The sequence below is a fragment of the Schistocerca gregaria genome, chromosome 5 (assembly GCF_023897955.1).
Source record: "Schistocerca gregaria isolate iqSchGreg1 chromosome 5, iqSchGreg1.2, whole genome shotgun sequence".
Lineage (NCBI taxonomy): Eukaryota > Metazoa > Arthropoda > Insecta > Orthoptera > Acrididae > Schistocerca > Schistocerca gregaria.
In genome coordinates, this window is record NC_064924.1 from 410,828,991 (window position 1) to 410,848,591 (window position 19,601).

Sequence of the window (19,601 nt, forward strand, 5' to 3'; positions counted from 1 at the left end):
AATTTTGCAAGAAATAGAAGTGAATTTTGCTATTAGCAAATGCCAAACTGAAGGCAGAACTGAGCAACACTGGTGTTAACATCAAGTACCACAAGTGAATGGGAGAAGCTTTTTTCCAAACCTGATACACAGTGAATACTCTCAATATTTTCAGTGCAACACAGATAGAAAGATAAAATGGTGAGACTGAAAACAGACACTTCAGTTGTTACTTTGTTTTGTTATTATAAAGATGACCGGTTACAGAAAAATTATATCATCATCTTCAGGTGTAACAATTTACTGAAACAAGGATTATGCTTGTAAGTGAATTACCATCAATAGTTAGTTTTGCACAATTCCATGTATACTATATGAACTATATTTCATCTCATGTTTCAGTAAATTTGCACACCTGAAGATGGAAAAACAATTTTCTCCAAACCGGCCTTGTTCACAAGGTAACAACTGAAGCAGATATTTTCCATTTCACCATGCAGTTGAGTTGCAGATTTTCTGTTATGAAAATCATACCAAAAAAAGTGAGTTAAAAAAACAAAGACAGTGCAATTACACTGTAATGAGCCTCCATAGACAATGGGTCATTCATACTATAATACTTAGTATACAGGGTGTCCCATTTATCTTGACCACCCTAAACAACTGTTTGTCCAGATGCAAATTACAAAATGTTTCAAGCAAATGTTCTTTAGCTGTCAGGGGGCATCAATCAGCATGATTGCCTTTGCTATATCAACAGTGGTATGACTTTTTTAAATGGCACTCTTTATTTTTATTCGGTAATTCATTTCCTCTCCTAAAGACCTATTCAAAAATGTATCACAGTGTACCATTCACTGAAACACAACATTGTCGTTAACGCTCCCAGGGCTTAGTGCAGGTACTCAGGGTAATTAAACACATCCACAAGCTGATGTTGACAGAGGACAAATGTAAACATAAGTAGAATGCACACCCGTCATTCCGTCAACCATAGTCAGTTGAAGAGTTGTGCAAGTAGAACGTACGTTAACACAGAGAATGAAGAAATGCTACTCATCTGTGGGGAATGTAAGTTAGCAGAACAGTAACTGCAATACTGTTTTCTTATGTACGGGTATATTTAGTACAGTAGTTTAGTCCTTATACATACTGTTGTGCAGAGTAGGCATACAGTGAAGGCTGTCCTTCCTACAAACTGCATCGACATAACATTTCTTTTATTGTTGTTGAAGGTAGGCGAAACGCTACACAGGCAGCAGAACTGTACAGAGAGTGATATCCTGACATGAACCCACCTTCCCGAGGGATGTTTTCTCGTCTTGTTGCAACACTTCAGGAAACAGGAAGTTTCCACCCATGACAACGCAATCGTCGTAGCACTCACACAGACGAAGCTGCCGAAGTTACTGTTCTCACTTCCGTTGCTATGAATCCACATATGAGCACGGGACAGCTTGAACACAAGATTGGTATTTCTAAAACCAGTGTATATTGTATTCTTACACGTCACCGGTTCCATCCTTACCATGTACACCTACATCAAGAATTGCATGGGAACGAGTTCCAGAATCGTGTACAGTTCTGTCGGTAGGCACAGCAGCAAATCCTCACCAACCTGAACTTTTTCTCCAATGTACTATTTACCAATAAATGTTGCTTCTCAAACAAAGGACAGGTAAATACAAGGAATGTGCATTATTGGTCCAGAGACAACCCACGATGGCTTCAACAGGTGGAACATCAGCACCAATGGAGAGTTAACATCTGGTGTGGGATGCTTGGTAATACAATTATTGGCCCTTATTTCATTAATGGTACTCTAAGCGGCACAACATATGCCAACTTCCTGAGATGAATTCTTCTCCTTTTTTGGATGAAGTGCCGCTAAGAACCAGAATGCTTATGTGGTATCAACACAATTGATGTCCAGTGCATAATGCTTTGCGTGTACGTCATGTTCTGAACCGAAGATATCCTGGCAGATGGATTGGTCGAGGAGGAACAGTTAATTTGCCTGCTAGGTCTCCTGATTTAAACACTCTGGACTTTTTTCTTTGGGGATGCGTTAAAAACATTGTCTATCACAATATTACAACAACTCCAGAGGACATGCAAGAACGTTTCATGCTTGCTTGTAATTCTCTTCAGCAGGTAACACTGGAAGCAATAAATAATTCTTTCATTGAATGAGTGCACCAGTGTATCGGCATCCACAGTCACCACTTTGAGCACCTTGAATGTTCTACTCCTGGGCAACGGAACAGGACAGTCAAAGTCAATTTTGTGTTATGTTTTTACTTGGTTTTCATTTGTTTTCTAACAACTCCACCAAGTGGATGAGTTTGTAATTCCGGGCTCAAAGTGAATGTTGTGTTATGTAATAAATAACATTGTGTTTCACTGAATGGTACACTGTGATACATTTTTGAATAGGGCTTAAGGACAGGAAATGAATTACCGAATAAAAAATACAGGGTGCCATTTAAAAAAGGCACACTCCTGTTCATATCTTTGTAAAAAACAAAGCTACAATGAAGGCAATCATGCTGATTGATGCTCCCCTTGATGGCTAAAGAACATTTGCTTGAAACATTTTGTAATTTGCATCTGGACAAACAATTATTTAGGGCGGTCAAGATAAATGGGACACCCTGTATATCTCCGAACAACCTCTAAAATTTTGTCAATGGATTTTGGCTTCACTGACAATGTGAAGATCCGTTTAATACAAATGTTAAAGTGATGGAATCTACAGCCCTGAGTCAAAATTTTATGAAAGATTTTATGATGGAGGATCTGCAATTTCCTTTCTGATAACTACAAGCAGCTTTAACCCTACATGGGGATACATAAAACTGAAATTATTTTTACTTCTAATACTGTGGCTCTGAATAGCAAAGCTCATCTTAAATTTATTGTTGTTAATAAGAACAAATACCATTACAGAATATTTGTAGAGAAATGTAAATATAAGAATCACCCTGAAGGGCTACTTCATACATATCCTTTTGGTTGGTTGGTCAGTTGGATTAAAAGAGGGGAGAAGGGACCAAACTACAAAGCCATCAGTCCCTTGTTCCGAATAAAACAATGCCATAAGTGTGAGAATAAAACATACAAGACTGACTACACAAAACGGAACAATCACAAGAACAATGAAGGGCAACAAACGTGTAAATGGACAAAAGGGCGACAAGAAAGCCACAGAAACGTAAGAAACAGGATGAAGAAAGTAAAACAAAACAAAGCAGATTACCATGGCTGGCTGACCATGAGAATAAAATGGAGAAGCCAGCCACTCTGCAACACATTGAAACCTCCACCCTAAAAGCATTAGGGTGGAAGACACAGAGGGTCAAAGGACATGCACTAAAACTTAGATCAAATGATAAAACCCACCGTCACCAATAAAACGTAAAACTAAATCAGCCAATGAGGCGTTGTCAGATACAATTAGTGGCAATGATTCCGTCGCTGGGCAGTAACAGTGGGACAATGCACCAGAAGTTGGGCCACTGTTAACCAGGCACCACACCGACACTGAGGCAGGTCTTCACGGTGCAGGAAGTAACCGTGGGTCACCCAAGCGTGGCCAATGTGGAGCCAACAAACAACAACTGATTCCCCTGCAAGAAGCCCGCATGGATTATTTCCACATATTTGTAGTCTCCGTAATGACACGGAGTTTGTTGTGCGTACTGTTATGTCATTCCATCTCCCAAAGCCGAAAAACCATGCAGTGTAAGTCAGAATGCAGGTAAGATTCAGAGATGTCCATCTCCAAAAGCAGTTTCGGTGTAGCTTGTTTGGCCAGCCTGTCAGCAAGTTCATTGCCCGGGATTCCGACCTGACCTGGGGTCCAGACGAACACCACTGGATGGTCGCTACCAAAGGATGAGAACCGTAGCACCAGTCGATAGCTTGTAGGCTGCTCAAGGAGTCAGTACACAAGTGAAATGACTCACCTGGGCATGAGCGGATGTGTTCAATAGCACCAAATATGGCCACCAGCTCTGCACTGAGAACACTGAAGCCATCGGGCAAGGAGTGCTGTTCTGTATGTCCTCCATGAACATAGGCAACGCCAAAGTGACCATTGGCCATCGAGCCATCAGTGTAAAACTACTTCATGGCCCCGATACATGTCGAGAATCGAGAGGAAGTGTCAGTGTAGAGTCACAGGGTTAACCGAGTGTGTACGGCCATGTGAAAGGTCCAGATGAAGCTGCGGCCTAGATGTACACCATAGAGGTGTACGTGAATGGACCTCAAGTATAGGTGGTAAAGGGAACAACTCCATCTTAGACAGAAAGGATCGTACGCGAACCACCATCGTTACTCCTGACCTGGGCCGCCGATGTAGCAGACGGGCTGTTGTGGGTGGAAAAAAGGAGACGGTAATTTAGATCCGCAGGAGAACTACGAACATGTACCATGTAACTGGCGAGCAGTTGTGCACGCATAACCTTCAATGGAGGGACTCCGGCCTCCACCGCGACACTGGCCACTGGACTCATTCTAAACCTGCCGCTAGGCGAACGCCAAAATGATGCACTGCGTCGAGTAAACACAATGCCGAGGGCACCGTCACACCATAAACCACACTCTCATAATCAAGGCAGGATTGAACAAGGTCTCTGAAGAGCTGCAGCAGTGTAGAATGATCTGCACCCCAGTTGGTGTTGCTCAGGCAGTGGAGAGCATTGAGGTGCTGCCAGCATTTCCACTTAAGCTGACGAAGAAGAGGTAGCCAAGTCAACTGGGCATCGAAAGTCAGTCCTAAGAATCGATATGCCTCCACTACAGTGAGTGGATAGTCAGTAAGATAAAGTTCTGGTTCCAGATGAACGATATGATGCCAACAGAAGTGCACGACACACGACTTTGCTGATGAAAACTGGAAGCCGTGGGCTAGAGCCCATGACTCCGCCTTGTGAATGCCTCCCTGTAGGCGCTGCTCAACAACACCAGTACTGGAGGAGCAGTAAGAAATGCAGAAGCCATCCGCACACACAATAGGCAAGATGGATAGCCCTACAGCTGCCACTAGACTGTTAATGGCCACTAGCAATAGAGAGACACTCAATATGGAGCCTGCAGGACTCCATTTTCCTGGATATGGGTGGAATTATTGGAGGCATCAACTTGGATATAGAAAGTATGAAGCAACAGGAAATTTCAGATAAAAATAGGGAGTGAGCCTCGGAGTCCCCACTCTTATAATGTGGCAAGGATATGATGCCACCAGGTCGTGTCATACGCTTTTCGTAAATCAAAAAAGATGACAACCAGGTGTTGGCCTCTGGAAAAGGCTATTCGGATGGCAGACCCGAGGGACACAAGATTCTCAGTGGTAGAGCAAACCTGGCAGAAGCTGCCCTGATGTGTAGCCAGTAGGCCATGTGACTCCAGGACCCAACCCAACTGCCGACACACTAACGTTCCAGCAGCTTACGAAGAATGTTGGTGAGGCTGATGGGCCAATAGCTACCCACATCAAGCGTGTTTTTACCAGTTTGAGCACAGAAATTATGGTGCTCTCACCATTGCAATGGAAAGACACCATCGCACCAGATCCAGTTGAAGATTACGAGGATATGTTGCTTGTAGTCAGATGAGAGAGGTTTAATCATCTGACTGTGGATCCGATCTGGCACAGGAGCTGTGTCAGGGCAACGAGTCAGGGCACTGAGGAGCTCCCACTTTGTAAATGGGGTGTTATAGGATTCACTGTGGCATGTAGTGAACGAAATCACTTTCCTTTCCAGCCACCGTTTGAGAGTGCGAAAGACTGGGAGGTAATTCTCTGACGCAGAGGCTCGAGCATAGCACTCAGCAAACTGCTCAACAATCGCGTTACTGTCAGTAGATAACACGCCATTTATGTTAACACTGGGAACACCTGTTGGGTTCTGGTACCCGAAAACATGTTTGATCTTTTCACAAACTTGGGAAGGTGACATATGGCAGCCAATGGTCGAGACGTATCTCTCCCAAAACTCCTGCTTCGATTGTTTAATAAGATGGCGAATGTAGGCACGGAGCCATTTAAAGGCTATGAGGTGCTTCAGGGAAGGGTGCCGCTTATGCTGCTGTAGAGCTCGCTAACGCTCCTTAATTGCTTCAGCGACTTCTGGCGACGACCTAGGGACTGCCTTTCGCCGCAGGCACCCTAAAGAGCGAGGGATCGCATTTTCTGCAGCAGAAACATTAGTTGCAGTCAGATGTTCAACAATCTCATCGATGTTACCATGTGGGGGAGATCCAACAGTGACAGTCCAGATGTGAAAGTTTCCCAATCCGCCTTGTTTAAAGCCCCTCTGGGCAGGCATCCATGGGCCTGACGCCAGGGTAATGACAGGAAGGTGGGGAAGTGGTCACTACCACACAGGTCGTCATGTGCCCTCCAGTGGATAGATGGGAGAAGACCAGGACTGCAAACTGAGAGATCAATGGCCGAATGTGTGCCATTGCCACACTGAAATGCGTGGGGCCACCTGTATTTAAGAGGCAGAGGTCGAATTGCGACAGCAAATTTTCGAAATCTCTGCCTCAGCCAGTTAGCACAGTGCCACCCCACAAAGGGTTATGAGAGTTAAAATCTCCCAAAAGTAGGAAAGGTTTTGGGAGTTGATCAATCAGTGCAACCAAAGCGTTCATGGGTACTGAACCATCTGGAGGAAGATATACGTAGCAGACAGTTATTTCCCGTGTCGTCCATATCCTGACTGCCACAGCTTCCAAAGGGGTTTGTAGGGGCACAGGTTCACTGCATACTGAGTTCAGGACATAGACGCAAACTCCACCTGACACTCGATTATAGTAACTACAGTTCCTGCAATGTCCCAAATAGCCGCGGAGGGCACGGTTCCACAATGGCCGGGAACCAGGTTTCCTGCAGGGCAATGCAGAAAGCAAGTGTAAAGCTTAATAGTTGCCACAGCTCAGCCAGACGGTGGAAAAGACTGCCGCAATTCCACTGGAAGATGACTTGATCGTGAGGCTGGAAAGGCATAGAACATTCAATTAGGCAGTTTACACCTCAGAGTCACCTACTGCACCGACTTATTTCCTGAGAAGTCTGTATCCTTGATGTCTGAGGGTCAGGCAAGATCTATGTCCTCATTGGATGCCAGAATCTCTACCTCATCCTCAGAGACAAAGCTTGTAGGTAGCAGTAGTGTGGGTGCCACCGCAAGTCCTTTGGTCTTCGTTTTGGATTTCTCTCCCTGCTCCTTGGGTTTCTTTGGCCGGGACTGAGGATGATCGTGAAGCCCTACGATCTGCTACTTTTGGGAACTTCAGCCACTGGCGGGAGACATCTTTCTCACTAGCAGAAACCTGGGTAGGGAGTAACCCAAGGGAACCCTTCCTAGCGAGAGGTGCCGAAGAAGACTTATGCTTCTCTGGGTAGGAAGTGGGGACTGGTGCCCCGATGGTTGGGAGGAGGGGTGGGGGGGGGGGGGGGGGGGGCAGTGCTCCCAAGGTAGGTGGTGTGGGAGCAACAGGAAGGGAAGTGGCCCCCACCATCAAGGGGGCAGATGTAGTCTTCTGGCTCGGAGAGCTGACTGGAATTCGCGAAACAGATGGGGCTACAACTGTTCATGTAGCGGCGGCATAAGAGAAGGTAATAGCCACAGTATGCAGACACTCAAATTTCCTCTTAGCCTCAGTGTAGGTCAGTCGGTCCAGGGTCTTGTGCTCCATGATTTTCCTTCCCCACCGTAAAGCCCTGCAGTCTGGTGAGCAAGGGGAATGATGCTCTCCACAGTTGACACACATGGGAGGTGGGGCACATGGAGTATTGGGATATGGTGGGCATCCATAATCTCGACATGTGACGCTGGAAGTACAGTGGCAATACATATGGCTGAACGTCCAGCACTTAAAGCACCGCACAGGGGGAGGGATATATATGGCTTTACATCACAGCGGTGGACCATCACCTTGACCTTCTCTGGCAATGTGTCACCCTCAGAGGCCAAGATGAAGGCACCGGTGGCAACCTGACTATCCCTCAAACCTCGATGGATGTGCCGGACAAAATGAACATCTCGTCACTCTAAGATGGTGCGCAGCTCGTTGTCAGACTGCAAAAGAAGGTCTGTATGTAATATGATACCCTGGACAATATTTAAGCTCTTATGGGGTGTGGTGGTAACAGAAACATCCCTCAGCTTGCCACAAGCGAGTAATGCCCATGACCGGGCAGAGGATGCTTTTTTATCAAGCACTGTACTGAGATTTAGATCGCTTAGAAACTGCCGGTGTTTGATCACCAGGAAGTGATGATGTAGTACACTTCAGCGCGCGTCGTGTGCCCAGATGCCACCCACTCCGACCAGGGGCCCTCCCCATAGGCACCATCCAGCCGCAGCAAAGGCCACCTGACAGGATGGCCACTTCCGGGAGTCCCGATGCCCCAGGATGACAAACATCCACTCCTTGGCATACGTGGGGAGTTAATGGCACAGGCATCAGCACAGCGATCACTATGTTGTCAGGGGGCTACAACCAACATGGTACATGGAGCGCCCCCCCCCCCCCCCCCCCCACAATGGACTGAGTACTGTGCTGGATATCAGGTGCAAACAAGTCAATGGTCATCGTCGGCACAAAAAGCGACACTGCATAGTGTATGGTGGAAAATGCACCCAGGAAGGAGTCCTTGCCAAAGAGATGGAGAATGAGCGGGACTGCAATGCGCCGACGAGAAAGCTGGACACAATGCACGATGTAAGGTGCCCTTCCCCAATTGGCTCGCTCTTCGGAAATGTTTTGAAGAATGGAGGTCAAAACCTACAGGGGACCATCACAAAAAGGCCGAAACGTGTGAGGATTATGGGCCTGAAGGATGTGTTACAAGGATAGCTTCCATCTACATAGCTCAGAAAAGCTGGTGCTGGAATCCAGATGACAAGGACCTTGGAGCAGCTGTTGAACTCAAGCACGTCGTATTCAATAGCATGTTGTGCCGCTGGGTGGTCAAATTTGTTCTTGGCCACAGTTAGACAATGCCATCCACTCTGACGGACAGCTGGTTGACTGACACGCTGATATAAAAAGCTGACAGAGCTGATAAATGACATGGTTGTTTTTATGGATGCCCCAGAATCGGGCAGGTCTTGCACCTGGGTCTACCACAGGCAAAGGGGTTGGTAGCAGGAGTAGCATACTCATGGACCAGGGTATTGTGTAGTTTGGCTGAGTGACAAAATACCACTTTATGAGGAGTGGGAATGGTCTTGGGTATGAGTCCTGTCACTTACTCCCAATCCATGCCTCCACGTCATCTTCAAAGTCCGCTGCACCTCTCCGGCTGCGGTATCTGCATCACATGCTACTCCATCAACCTGTCACTCCTCCTCACTCCTCCATTCCTAGCCAGCACACCTGCTGCCGCCCTCGAAGACATTAGCTATCCATCCAAAAACACTCTTCCTGCTTCCTGCATCTCTCCCCTCCTCTACCCACACCACTTGAGATAGCCCCACCCCAACCAAGCTGGCCTGCTGAGTTGCAATCCTAGTCGCTTCTGCTTGGTGAGTGGTCTCCTTTAATCCCAAATTACTTACTATATCAATACAGAGAGGGAGATTAAAAGTGCACAACAGACAAAACTGAGCTTTTTGATTAACTTATCCATGTGATAGTGCAACCTTAAATATCTGTATGGATGCCTACATACTTCCCACACAAAGTCTCATTCAATGTATGTCCATTTATCTCTACTTCTGTTACATGTAAGTAATTTTTATTTCATTTGAACTAGATAACATCAGTTTTGTAACATTAAGGGTTAAGCTGCTACTGTGAACCAGCTGTTAGCCAATATGAGAATCCAGGTTTTCTCGGCGAATCTCGACGATAAAATCTTCTTGGCTTGACAGCCGAGTCAATGCGTTGTTTTCCAGCAACATTTTAGCAAGTTTCTTACTTGCTATCTTCAGGTGAAATCGCCTGAAGATGGCAAGTAAGAAACTTGCTAAAACGTTGCTGGAGAACAATGCATTGACTCGGCTGTTTCTTACTTGCCATCTTCAGGCGAATCTCAAATTGCTGCCGAGTGATGAGAAAGTGTGTGAAAAATCAATTTCTTAATATTTTTGGAAAAAATCTGTTTCACTTCATCAACAAAGAACTTACAAGGGCACCACCTAGCTTTGAGTTAAAAGAGAATGTAGTATATGGAAGACTGATGGAGACACGGTGGAGGCATGTAATAGGACAAAAAGGATGCACGAAACAGCCCCCCCCCCCCCCTCGCTACACACACACACACACACACACACACACACACACACACACACACACACACACACACACACGATAAAAGCACCCATAAGTTGTAGTTTTGTATCCATTTCGGATAGAAGTGTTTTTGTTTACTGGTATTCCAAATTAGGGCTACTGAAATTAATTGATTCATGGTTTAAAAGACAGAAAATTTAATATTACAAGGTGCAGTGCCTGTAATTTGTTCCAAAGAATGTATCATTTTATTTGTTCTCAGTAGGCTGTCATTTTAATTTACAAACTAAATGGAATGAAAGTGAGATTATTTTCTTTTCAATTAATTGCAGATTGTGCACTTTCTTTTTGTTAGCGATTGCTGTGTTGAGCTGGGACCATTGCTTATTCTTAGTTTTATCAGTTAGTGTTCTGTGGAGTTTATTCACACCCGAAGCAGTGTGTGAGTCAGATGCACACTCTAGGACTCTGTCATGGTTTTTGTGCTGCTAAGTTAAAATTTCCTGGATATTTTTGGGTCTAGCCTTTATTAATGGCAGTTCACCTGAGTCAAACTATATAAGAACTTGAAATTTTCAGATTTTTGCTCGGGTTATTAACCTTGTTCCAAACCAAAAAGTGAACCTACCACACAATGCGTGCAAGCCCTTTGTTAATATATCTGTTTCATCAGTATAAATTACAATTTTTGAAGAACGCCAGTGCCCCACAAAATATATCTATAAAATTGGAGGCCAAGAACAGGAAAGACTGAAGCTAACTGTATTAAACGGCTGTGGCAAACTGTATTTAATGTTTCCGCACTCTGAATTAAACCAAATTCCTGATTTGTTAATGTGACACAGTGTTTTCTATTGTCAAGATAACAATCAGATTCATGCAAAGATGATGCCTTTGAACACCACATCATTTTAGTTTCCCTAGTAAAACTTTAGAATATACCCATTCAAAAGCTTTGACAGATCTCCAAAAATGCCAACAATGTAACTTTTCTTGTTTAGTTCTACTGGAATTTCCAGTGTAGGCTATGTTCCCAGAAATGTTTTGTGAACAAGGGAAGAAGCAAAATAGGTCTATAGAGATGAAATGATTGTGACCAATGGAAGAAGCAAAATAGATCTATAGAGATGACCTGATCTCCACTAACACAACCATTTAAGAAATTACACTTGACTCGCACATCTGATGATGTCACATATTTTTGCTGTAGCAGTAACTGAATGTACTGTATGATTAGTAACATTTACTTACTTGCTTCATAGTACTGCGAAGTACAAAAATCCTTCTGGAAAGAGCAAAAGTTATTACTCACCAACAACACTCAATAAGCTTTAGATTTTGGCTGCTAACTTATTTTTTACATTTTAAAATGTAATTTACTATAGTTGTATGCCCCCGAAATTACTGCAAGTAACTCCAATAACATTTCATACAAATTATTCTATAGTTAAAACCTCTTCAATTGCTTTTCAAAACACAAACCCTGGTCATCGTATGCTCTGGCTTCAAATGCTTCGGGTGCTTCCTCTCGGAACAGCTCTCTTGTTGTTGTTACAATAGCCAGTGAAGCAATAACGTCAACAATAACATCACATCTCAGTACTTGTCCTGAATTTGTTTCTTCTGCAAATACTATTGCAGTACTTCGTACTCTCTCTTTCGTTACTGCTGTGACTACGACTTTACCCATGCAGTCTGTCAGTAATTCTCCTTCAACAGGCCGCAGTTGCACTGTATTTGGTCTGGATGTAGTCCTGGAAAAGAAATACATATGAAGACCACTCTTTTCTGTTCATTTTCCCCAAAATGTGGACAAACCATGGTTTATATAAATTACTGATTAATGAATAACATTTTAAGTGTCAAACACTACACATGGCATACACAAGGCACTCAGAAATTTGTCGCATGCAAACTCTGTTACTGTCCCATACTCAATTATACGAGGTGAATCTCCTAAAATTTGCACCACAAATATTGCAAAAATGGAAAGTGCTACTGATGTTCAGTTTTCATAGAATGGATTGGTAGTCACGGCCTCATACAGTTACCCAATAAATGAAGTGTAATAGTACTTAGGAAGTGTATTTCTATGCAAACATACACTTTTTAAATGAAACTATACCTACTGACATTAACTAACTAAAAGTAGAGTACATCAGAATGTCAGTACTGTTTGTTGCAGGATTCTAGTGTGAGTCGTTTACAGGATATTGTATTTTGAAAAGTTTCTGTGGGGCCCTGCCCACTCATTCCATACAGTGTGCCTAAAGGATGCTGTGTTCTTGTAATGCTATACAACAATTTAAGCAAATAACATTAGTAGTTTGTATTACATATAAAAAGAAACAATACTTAACTTGTATTCACAACGCGTTGTCACAAGTAATGGACAACATGCAATAACAGTCAGAGTCCTTTGTTAAATACAGTGTTCGTGCAAGTTCTATGCACTGTGGGGCATGCAAGGGACAACATACTACTATAACATTTGAGACTGGGGAGGTTACTGGTAATAGTCCACAAGAAAAAACAAAAACAGAATCTGCAAGGAATTTACTTTTAAGAAGGGGCAAAAGACAATTTGTTCGTCAAATAAACTGAAGGGGTTACGTCTAGCTGCTCTTACTCTCAAATTCTCAAGCAAAGTGTGTCCTCATAAGATTGTCATTCCCCAGCAATTTCAAAAGAGCCTCAGTTTAATACAACACAGTATCAATTTTCTATTCTTCACTCCAACAACTCTGGTAGCAGGCATGAGTAGAATATTCAGTTGCAACACCTTAGATGGAACACTACTGGTTTCAATTATCATTATTCCACTGTTGTGAGACTAGTATTCCTCATAATGCATCTTTTGCAGGATCATTTTGAATCAGGTAATTATCATTCCAAAGCATTAAAAGAACAAACAAACAAGGTACTTTGAACCTACACTTCTGGAAATGGAAAAAAGAACACATTGACACCGGTGTGTCAGACCCACCATACTTGATCCGGACACTGCGAGAGGGCTGTGCAAGAAATGATCACACGCACGGCACAGCGGACACACCAGGAACCGCGGTGTTGGCCGTCGAATGGCGCTAGCTGCACAACATTTGGGCACCGCTGCCGTCAGTGTCAGCCAGTTTTCCGTGGCATACGGAGCTCCAAAGCAGTCTTTAACACTGGCAGCATGCCGCGACAGTGTGGACGTGAACCGTATGTGCAGTTGACGGACTTTGAACGAGGGTGTATAGTGGGCATGCAGGAGGCCGGGTGGACATACCGCCGAATTGCTCAACACGTGGGGCGTGAGGTCTCCACAGCACATCGATGTTGTCGCCAGTGGTCGGCGGAAGGTGCACGTGCCCGTCGACCTGGGACCGGACCGCAGCGACGCACGGATGCACGCCAGGACCATAGGATCTTACGAAGTGCCGTAGGGGACCGCACCGCCACTTCCCAGCAAATTAGGGACACTGCTGCTCCTGAGGTATCGGCGAGGACCATTCGCAACCGTCTCCATGAAGCTGGGCTACGGTCCCACACACCGTTAGGCCGTCTTCCGCTCACGCCCCAACATCGTGCAGCCCGCCTCCAGTGGTGTCGCGACAGGAGTGAAAGGAGGGACGAATGGAGACGTGTCGTCTTCAGCTATGAGAGTCGCTTCTGCCTTGGTGCCAATGATGGTCGTATGCGTGTTTGGCGCCATGCAGGTGAGCGCCACAATCAGGACTGCATACGACCGAGGCACACAGGGCCAACACCCGGCATCATGGTGTGGGGAGCGATCTCCTACACTGGCCGTACACCTCTGGTGATCGTCAAGGTGACACTGAATAGTGCACGGTACATCCAAACCGTCATCGAACCCATCGTTCTACCATTCCTAGATCGGCAAGGGAACTTGCTGTTCCAACAGGACAATGCACGTCCGCATGTATCCCGTGCCACCCAACGTGCTCTAGAAGGTGTAAGTCAACTACCCTGGCCAGCAAGATCTCCGGATCATGTTTGGGACTGGATGAAGCGTCGTCTCACGCGGTCTGCACGTCCAGCACGAACGCTGGTCCAACTGAGGCGCCAGGTGGAAATGGCATGGCAAGCCATTCCACAGGACTACATCCAGCATCTCTACGATCGTCTCCATGGGAGAATATCAGCCTGCATTGCTGCGAAAGATGGATATACACTGTACTAGTGCCGACATTGTGCATGCTCTGTTGCCTGTGTCTATGTGCCTGTGGTTCTGTCAGTGTGATCATGTGATGTATCTGACCCCAGGAATGTGTCAATAAAGTTTCCGCTTCCTGGGACAATGAATTCACGGTGTTCTTATTTCAATTTCCAGGAGTGTATCTTTGATCACAGCCGTAACTGAAGAAAATCTTATTTCATGCAGTATTTCTAGGAAAAACTTCCAGAAAGATTACATGGTAAGAAAGACTTACATTATAGGAGCATAAGAAATGTGGTTCTGATATCAATGGCACATATACTTCAGCTTTACGCATTTAGACAAATATCTTTGTCCATTTGTGAGTTGAACAGGTAGGAAATAACTAACCATGGTATAAGTTACCCTCTGCCATTCATCATATGGTAGCTTGTGGAATATTTGCGTAGATGTAGATTTAATTCAGCTTCACAAACAACAGGAAAAGGATGACGCAATACTTCTGATTCAGCCTAATACTGGTCACATCGAAACCACACTCAAATCCAAATTTGAAAGTAGTGTCGTCAATGAAGCACAATACTTAGAACTGAAAGCATGTTTTTTACTATTGATATCAACGTACAGCCAGAACACAAATGACCCCCTGGACAAAAAGTGCAGTTATTTAAACAAATTTTGAATTTCCACACTGCTGGTATTTATATATAGATCAAATATTCCAGAATATGTGAACATTACATTTTCAATAACCTTCTGGAAACAATAAAAACAAAATAATAAATAAATTTCTAGTGGTCCCTCTTGAACTGGGAACCTGCAGCACATGAGCTAGTGACGCCAACCACTTCACCACACTCCATGTTGCACAGCTCACAGCACTATTTACTTAGAGTATATTCACATCCAAATACTTTTTCAGGGCAACCAAGCATTAAAGTGTAATTTTTATACTTATAACCTGAAAATTTTCCACCAACCCAGCATGCAAACCATCACATATTGCTTTTTTACTGAAGTATCTTACTTTAAATGTTACAAATATACTGTAACAGCAAATGGAAAATGGAAGAAGCATCTTGGCCAACAAATTATAAAGTAATGAAAGTTATGGTACAACACTGTGATCCCACTTCTTGACACTATTGAACTCAGTGCCTCAAAGGAAACACAGTTACTGTAAACAGCATAATCACCCACTTTCATGGAACCAAATGTCTTGTGCACTAGTAAACAATATAATGAAGCGAGAAAAAGAGAAGTGGAAATAATTTTGTTAATTCTGTGAAAGGAGATATTCACTAGATTGATCTGGAACAAAATTAAGAAGTTTCAAATGACTTTCTACATGGCCACAAACAAAGGAACCTCATAATTAAATGACTTATGATAGTTAAATTATGCCTCCAGTTGTAATTAATGGGGCATTTGAGGACTGTAGACAACATATGCACTTCCTGTTTTACAATTCTAAATGGGTGACCATAACAATACTACAAACAGTGCACCAGAAACTCACAACATCTATTATAAAATGATGAGTAATTTGTCGTATCTGCTTTACACTTTTTGATTCAGTTTTTTAACAGATTGTGGTGTGAAGAAGATGTGCCAAAGATTGAAGAGCTCAAATCATCCACCTCATTATAAAACTTTTTATAGCCATGATCACATAAATATTTACTTATTTTCAACAGTTGGTATCCACAGGCTTTGCTGTCATCTTCTGGTCTTCAACCTTTTATTTCTGACAAACCTGTGAATAATGTGCTATGTTTTATTCACTAATTTGACAACCTGGATGAGGTTCCAACTCAAATGAACATGTTCTGTCAAAATAATAAGATGACAGCAAAGACCGTAAAAACCTCGTGTCGAAAATGAATAAGCATTAATGCGATCTTGGTTATAAAAACTGTTTTAACAAGTAAAAGAAGTATATCCTTCTCATTTTTCAACATGAGAAATTTCAATCATTTCTACCTCATATCTTTCCAAAGACAGTACATCATGGCCGATATCTCTCATCTCATGTTGGAAATACCCTTCAGAGATTTAATTAAAGTTTGGCATGGAACCTGGAATCCCAAAATTTGTTTACAGCATCATACGAGTAATATCATTTTGTGTGTGTGTGACACCTTGAAGCATTTAACACAGTTAACGAACAGCAAAGAAGATTAATTAGGGGGAAAAGTCATGTAGTTGCACATTCCTACACAGTGCTAGGAAGGGGTGTTCTGTACAACCCACTAAAAATCCTGGTTGGTGGGTTGTGAGGTTTTGAAATGATGGGGAAGGGAGGAGGGAAGCTTAAAGGTCACTTTTTACATTTTCTATAACAACTTGACAACCACATCATCAAGCAAAAATGTTTCCCAGTACACAATTAAACTACATCAAGTTTTCTACAAAAAAAAAAAAAGGTCCTATTCCTTTCCTTTTCTCTAGGACTAATAGCTTCTGCACTGTAGGGAATGGAAAAATTGTAGAATAGTACAAATATTGTTTTAACAGTATAATATTAATGTTTATCTTTAAATGAAGTGGGTTAACAACAGATATTAAACACGTGTACAATTTAAGTACAGCAGAGCCATATTAAAGAATAATTGTGTTGTGGGAGATGTCACACAGTAGAAGGGAAGGTAGGTCACCAGATTGTGTTCATGCACTTCCCTCAATCACAGGTCTGTAGACTCAAGATGGAACAGATGATTCCTCACTCTATATACACCACTATGTCACGAGAAGGGGCTACAGAGTATCTCACAAAGTTATGACAATACTCTGCAGCATGTCATATGAAACACTGGCAATACACTACAGAGAGATGCCCCAGGATGTTTATTTTCCACAGAATGCATTGATACTACATGGAATGCAGATATGAGTTATTAAGAATACTAAGGCAAGAAATGCAAAAGGACAGAATGTACAGAAATCCTTGCACACTGTTCTATATTGCTAGAGGGGAAACTGAGTTGTAGTCATCACATATGACAGCTGTAGTGTTCCTCTGGGAAAGGCAACTTCCTCCACTGCTTGATTTCCTGTTTGCAGACAGACAACACCTTCCCCATCTCATGCTTGTATAATCACAGGAATATTAGGAAAAAAGAACAGTTTTGCTCTGGTAGGGTCCTAGTCCAGACATCCATCATATCTGATGTGCATAGAGATATTCAAATCTCCACTGACCACCAAAGAAACATTGTTAATGGACGCAGATGAACTCGTAAAAAAAAATGAAATGACTGTATTGCATTACTGGCTGGGAGAACGTCCAGGGGTTGTTCAGCCACTCGGTGCAAGTCTTTCTATCTGACATGACTTCAGAAACTTGTGCATCAAAGAAGATGAGATAAAATGTTGAGGACAACTCCAACACCCAGTCTCAAAGCAAAGAAAATCACGAACACAGCTGGGACTCAAGCCCAAGACTCAGTGATCAAGAAAAAGTAATGCTAACCACTAGACAATGAGCTGCAAACATGAAGTAACAATGTGGTGCCTCACATTTGATGTATGGGGTGTGCAGTTGTTCCATATTCTCTATTTCAGACTGGTAATGGCAGTCCACAGTGAGCTGTTACAGCAGATGGTTTCTCACAGGTGAAGATTAGATTAGATTAATACTTGTCCCATAGATCATGAATACGACACTTCGTAATGATGTGGAACGTGTCAGGTTAAAGAAAGATGTCTGTACAAGATATTACGTTACACAAAATATTGCACGACACTAATGCTTAAGTTAGTTTTTTTCCCTCCCTTAATTTATATCTAAAAATTCAGCCAATGAGTAGAAGGAGTTGTCATCTAGAAATTCTTTTAATTTATTTTTAAATGTTGGTTGACTATCTGTCAGGCTTTTGATGCTGTTTGGTAGGTGACCAAAGACTTTTGTGGCAGAAAAATTTACCCCCTTTTGTGCCAAAGTCAGATTTAACAATGCATAGTGAAGATCATCCTTTCTCCTGGTGTTATAGCTGTGCACACTGCTATTACCCTTGAACTGGGCTGGATTATTAACAACAAATTTCATAAGTGAATATATATACTGTGAGGTTACTGTAAGGATCCCTAGATCCTTAAATAGATGTCTGAAGGATGACCGTGGGTGGACTCCAGCAATTATTCTGATTACACGTTTTTGAGCAATGAATACTTTTCTACTCAACGATGAATTACCCCAGAATATGATACCATACGAAAGCAGTGAATGAAAGTAGGCATATTAAGCTAATTTACTGAGATTCTTATCACCAAAATTTGCAATAACCCTAATAGGATACGTAGCCGAACTCAAGACGTTTCAGCAGACCATCAATGTGTTGCTTCCAGTTTAACCTCTCATCAATGGACACACCTAAAAATTTTGAAAATTCTACCTTAGCTACAGACTTCTGTTCAAAGTCTATATTTATTACTGGAGTTGTGCCATTTACTGTACGGAACTGTATATACTGTGTTTTATCAAAATTTAAAGAGAGTCCATTTGCTGAGAACCACTTAATAATTTTGTGAAAAACATCATTTACAATTACATCACTTAGTTCTTGGATTTTGGTTGTTATTACTATACTTGTATCATCAGCAAAATGGACTAACTTTGCATCTTCATCAATATGAAATGGTAAGTCATTAATGTATATCAAGAACAGTAAAGGACCTAAGACCAAACCCTGTGGGACTCCATACTTGATAGCCCCCCCAAGTTTGAGGAATCAGCTGTTGTATTAACATTACATGAACCACTTATTTCAACTTTCTACATTCTTCCAGTTAAGTATGAATTAAACCATTTGTGCACTGCCCCCCTCAAACCATAATGATTTAGATTATCTAAAAGAATTCCATGATTTACACAGTCAAAGGCCTTTGAGAGATCACAAAAAATACCAATGGGTGATGTCTGGTTATTCAGAGCATTTAATATTTGATCTGTGAAAGCGTATATAGCATTTTCTGTTGAAAAGCCTTTCTGAAAACCAAACTGACATTTTGTTAGTATTTTATTTTTACAGATATGGGAGGCTACTTTTGAATACATTACTTTCTCAAAAATTTTTGATAGAGCTGTCAGAAGAGAGATTGGGTGATAGTTGTTGACATCCGACGTATCCCCCTTTTTATGCAATGGTTTTACAATGGCATATTTCAGTCTATCAGGGAAAACGCCCTGCTCCAAAGAGCTATTACA

The 19,601-nt window shown here is 42.6% G+C and overlaps 1 protein-coding gene across 1 annotated transcript in view; it reads right to left on the reverse strand.

The window, feature by feature from the left end:
* LOC126272402 (nuclear pore membrane glycoprotein 210-like) overlaps positions 1-19,601 on the reverse strand; it is a 242,236-nt gene that overhangs the window by 216,940 nt on the left and 5,695 nt on the right. The window contains exon 2 of the mRNA XM_049975230.1: positions 11,716-11,987. Within this exon, the coding sequence (XP_049831187.1) occupies positions 11,716-11,987 (272 nt within the window). The remainder of the gene's footprint in view (positions 1-11,715; positions 11,988-19,601) is intronic.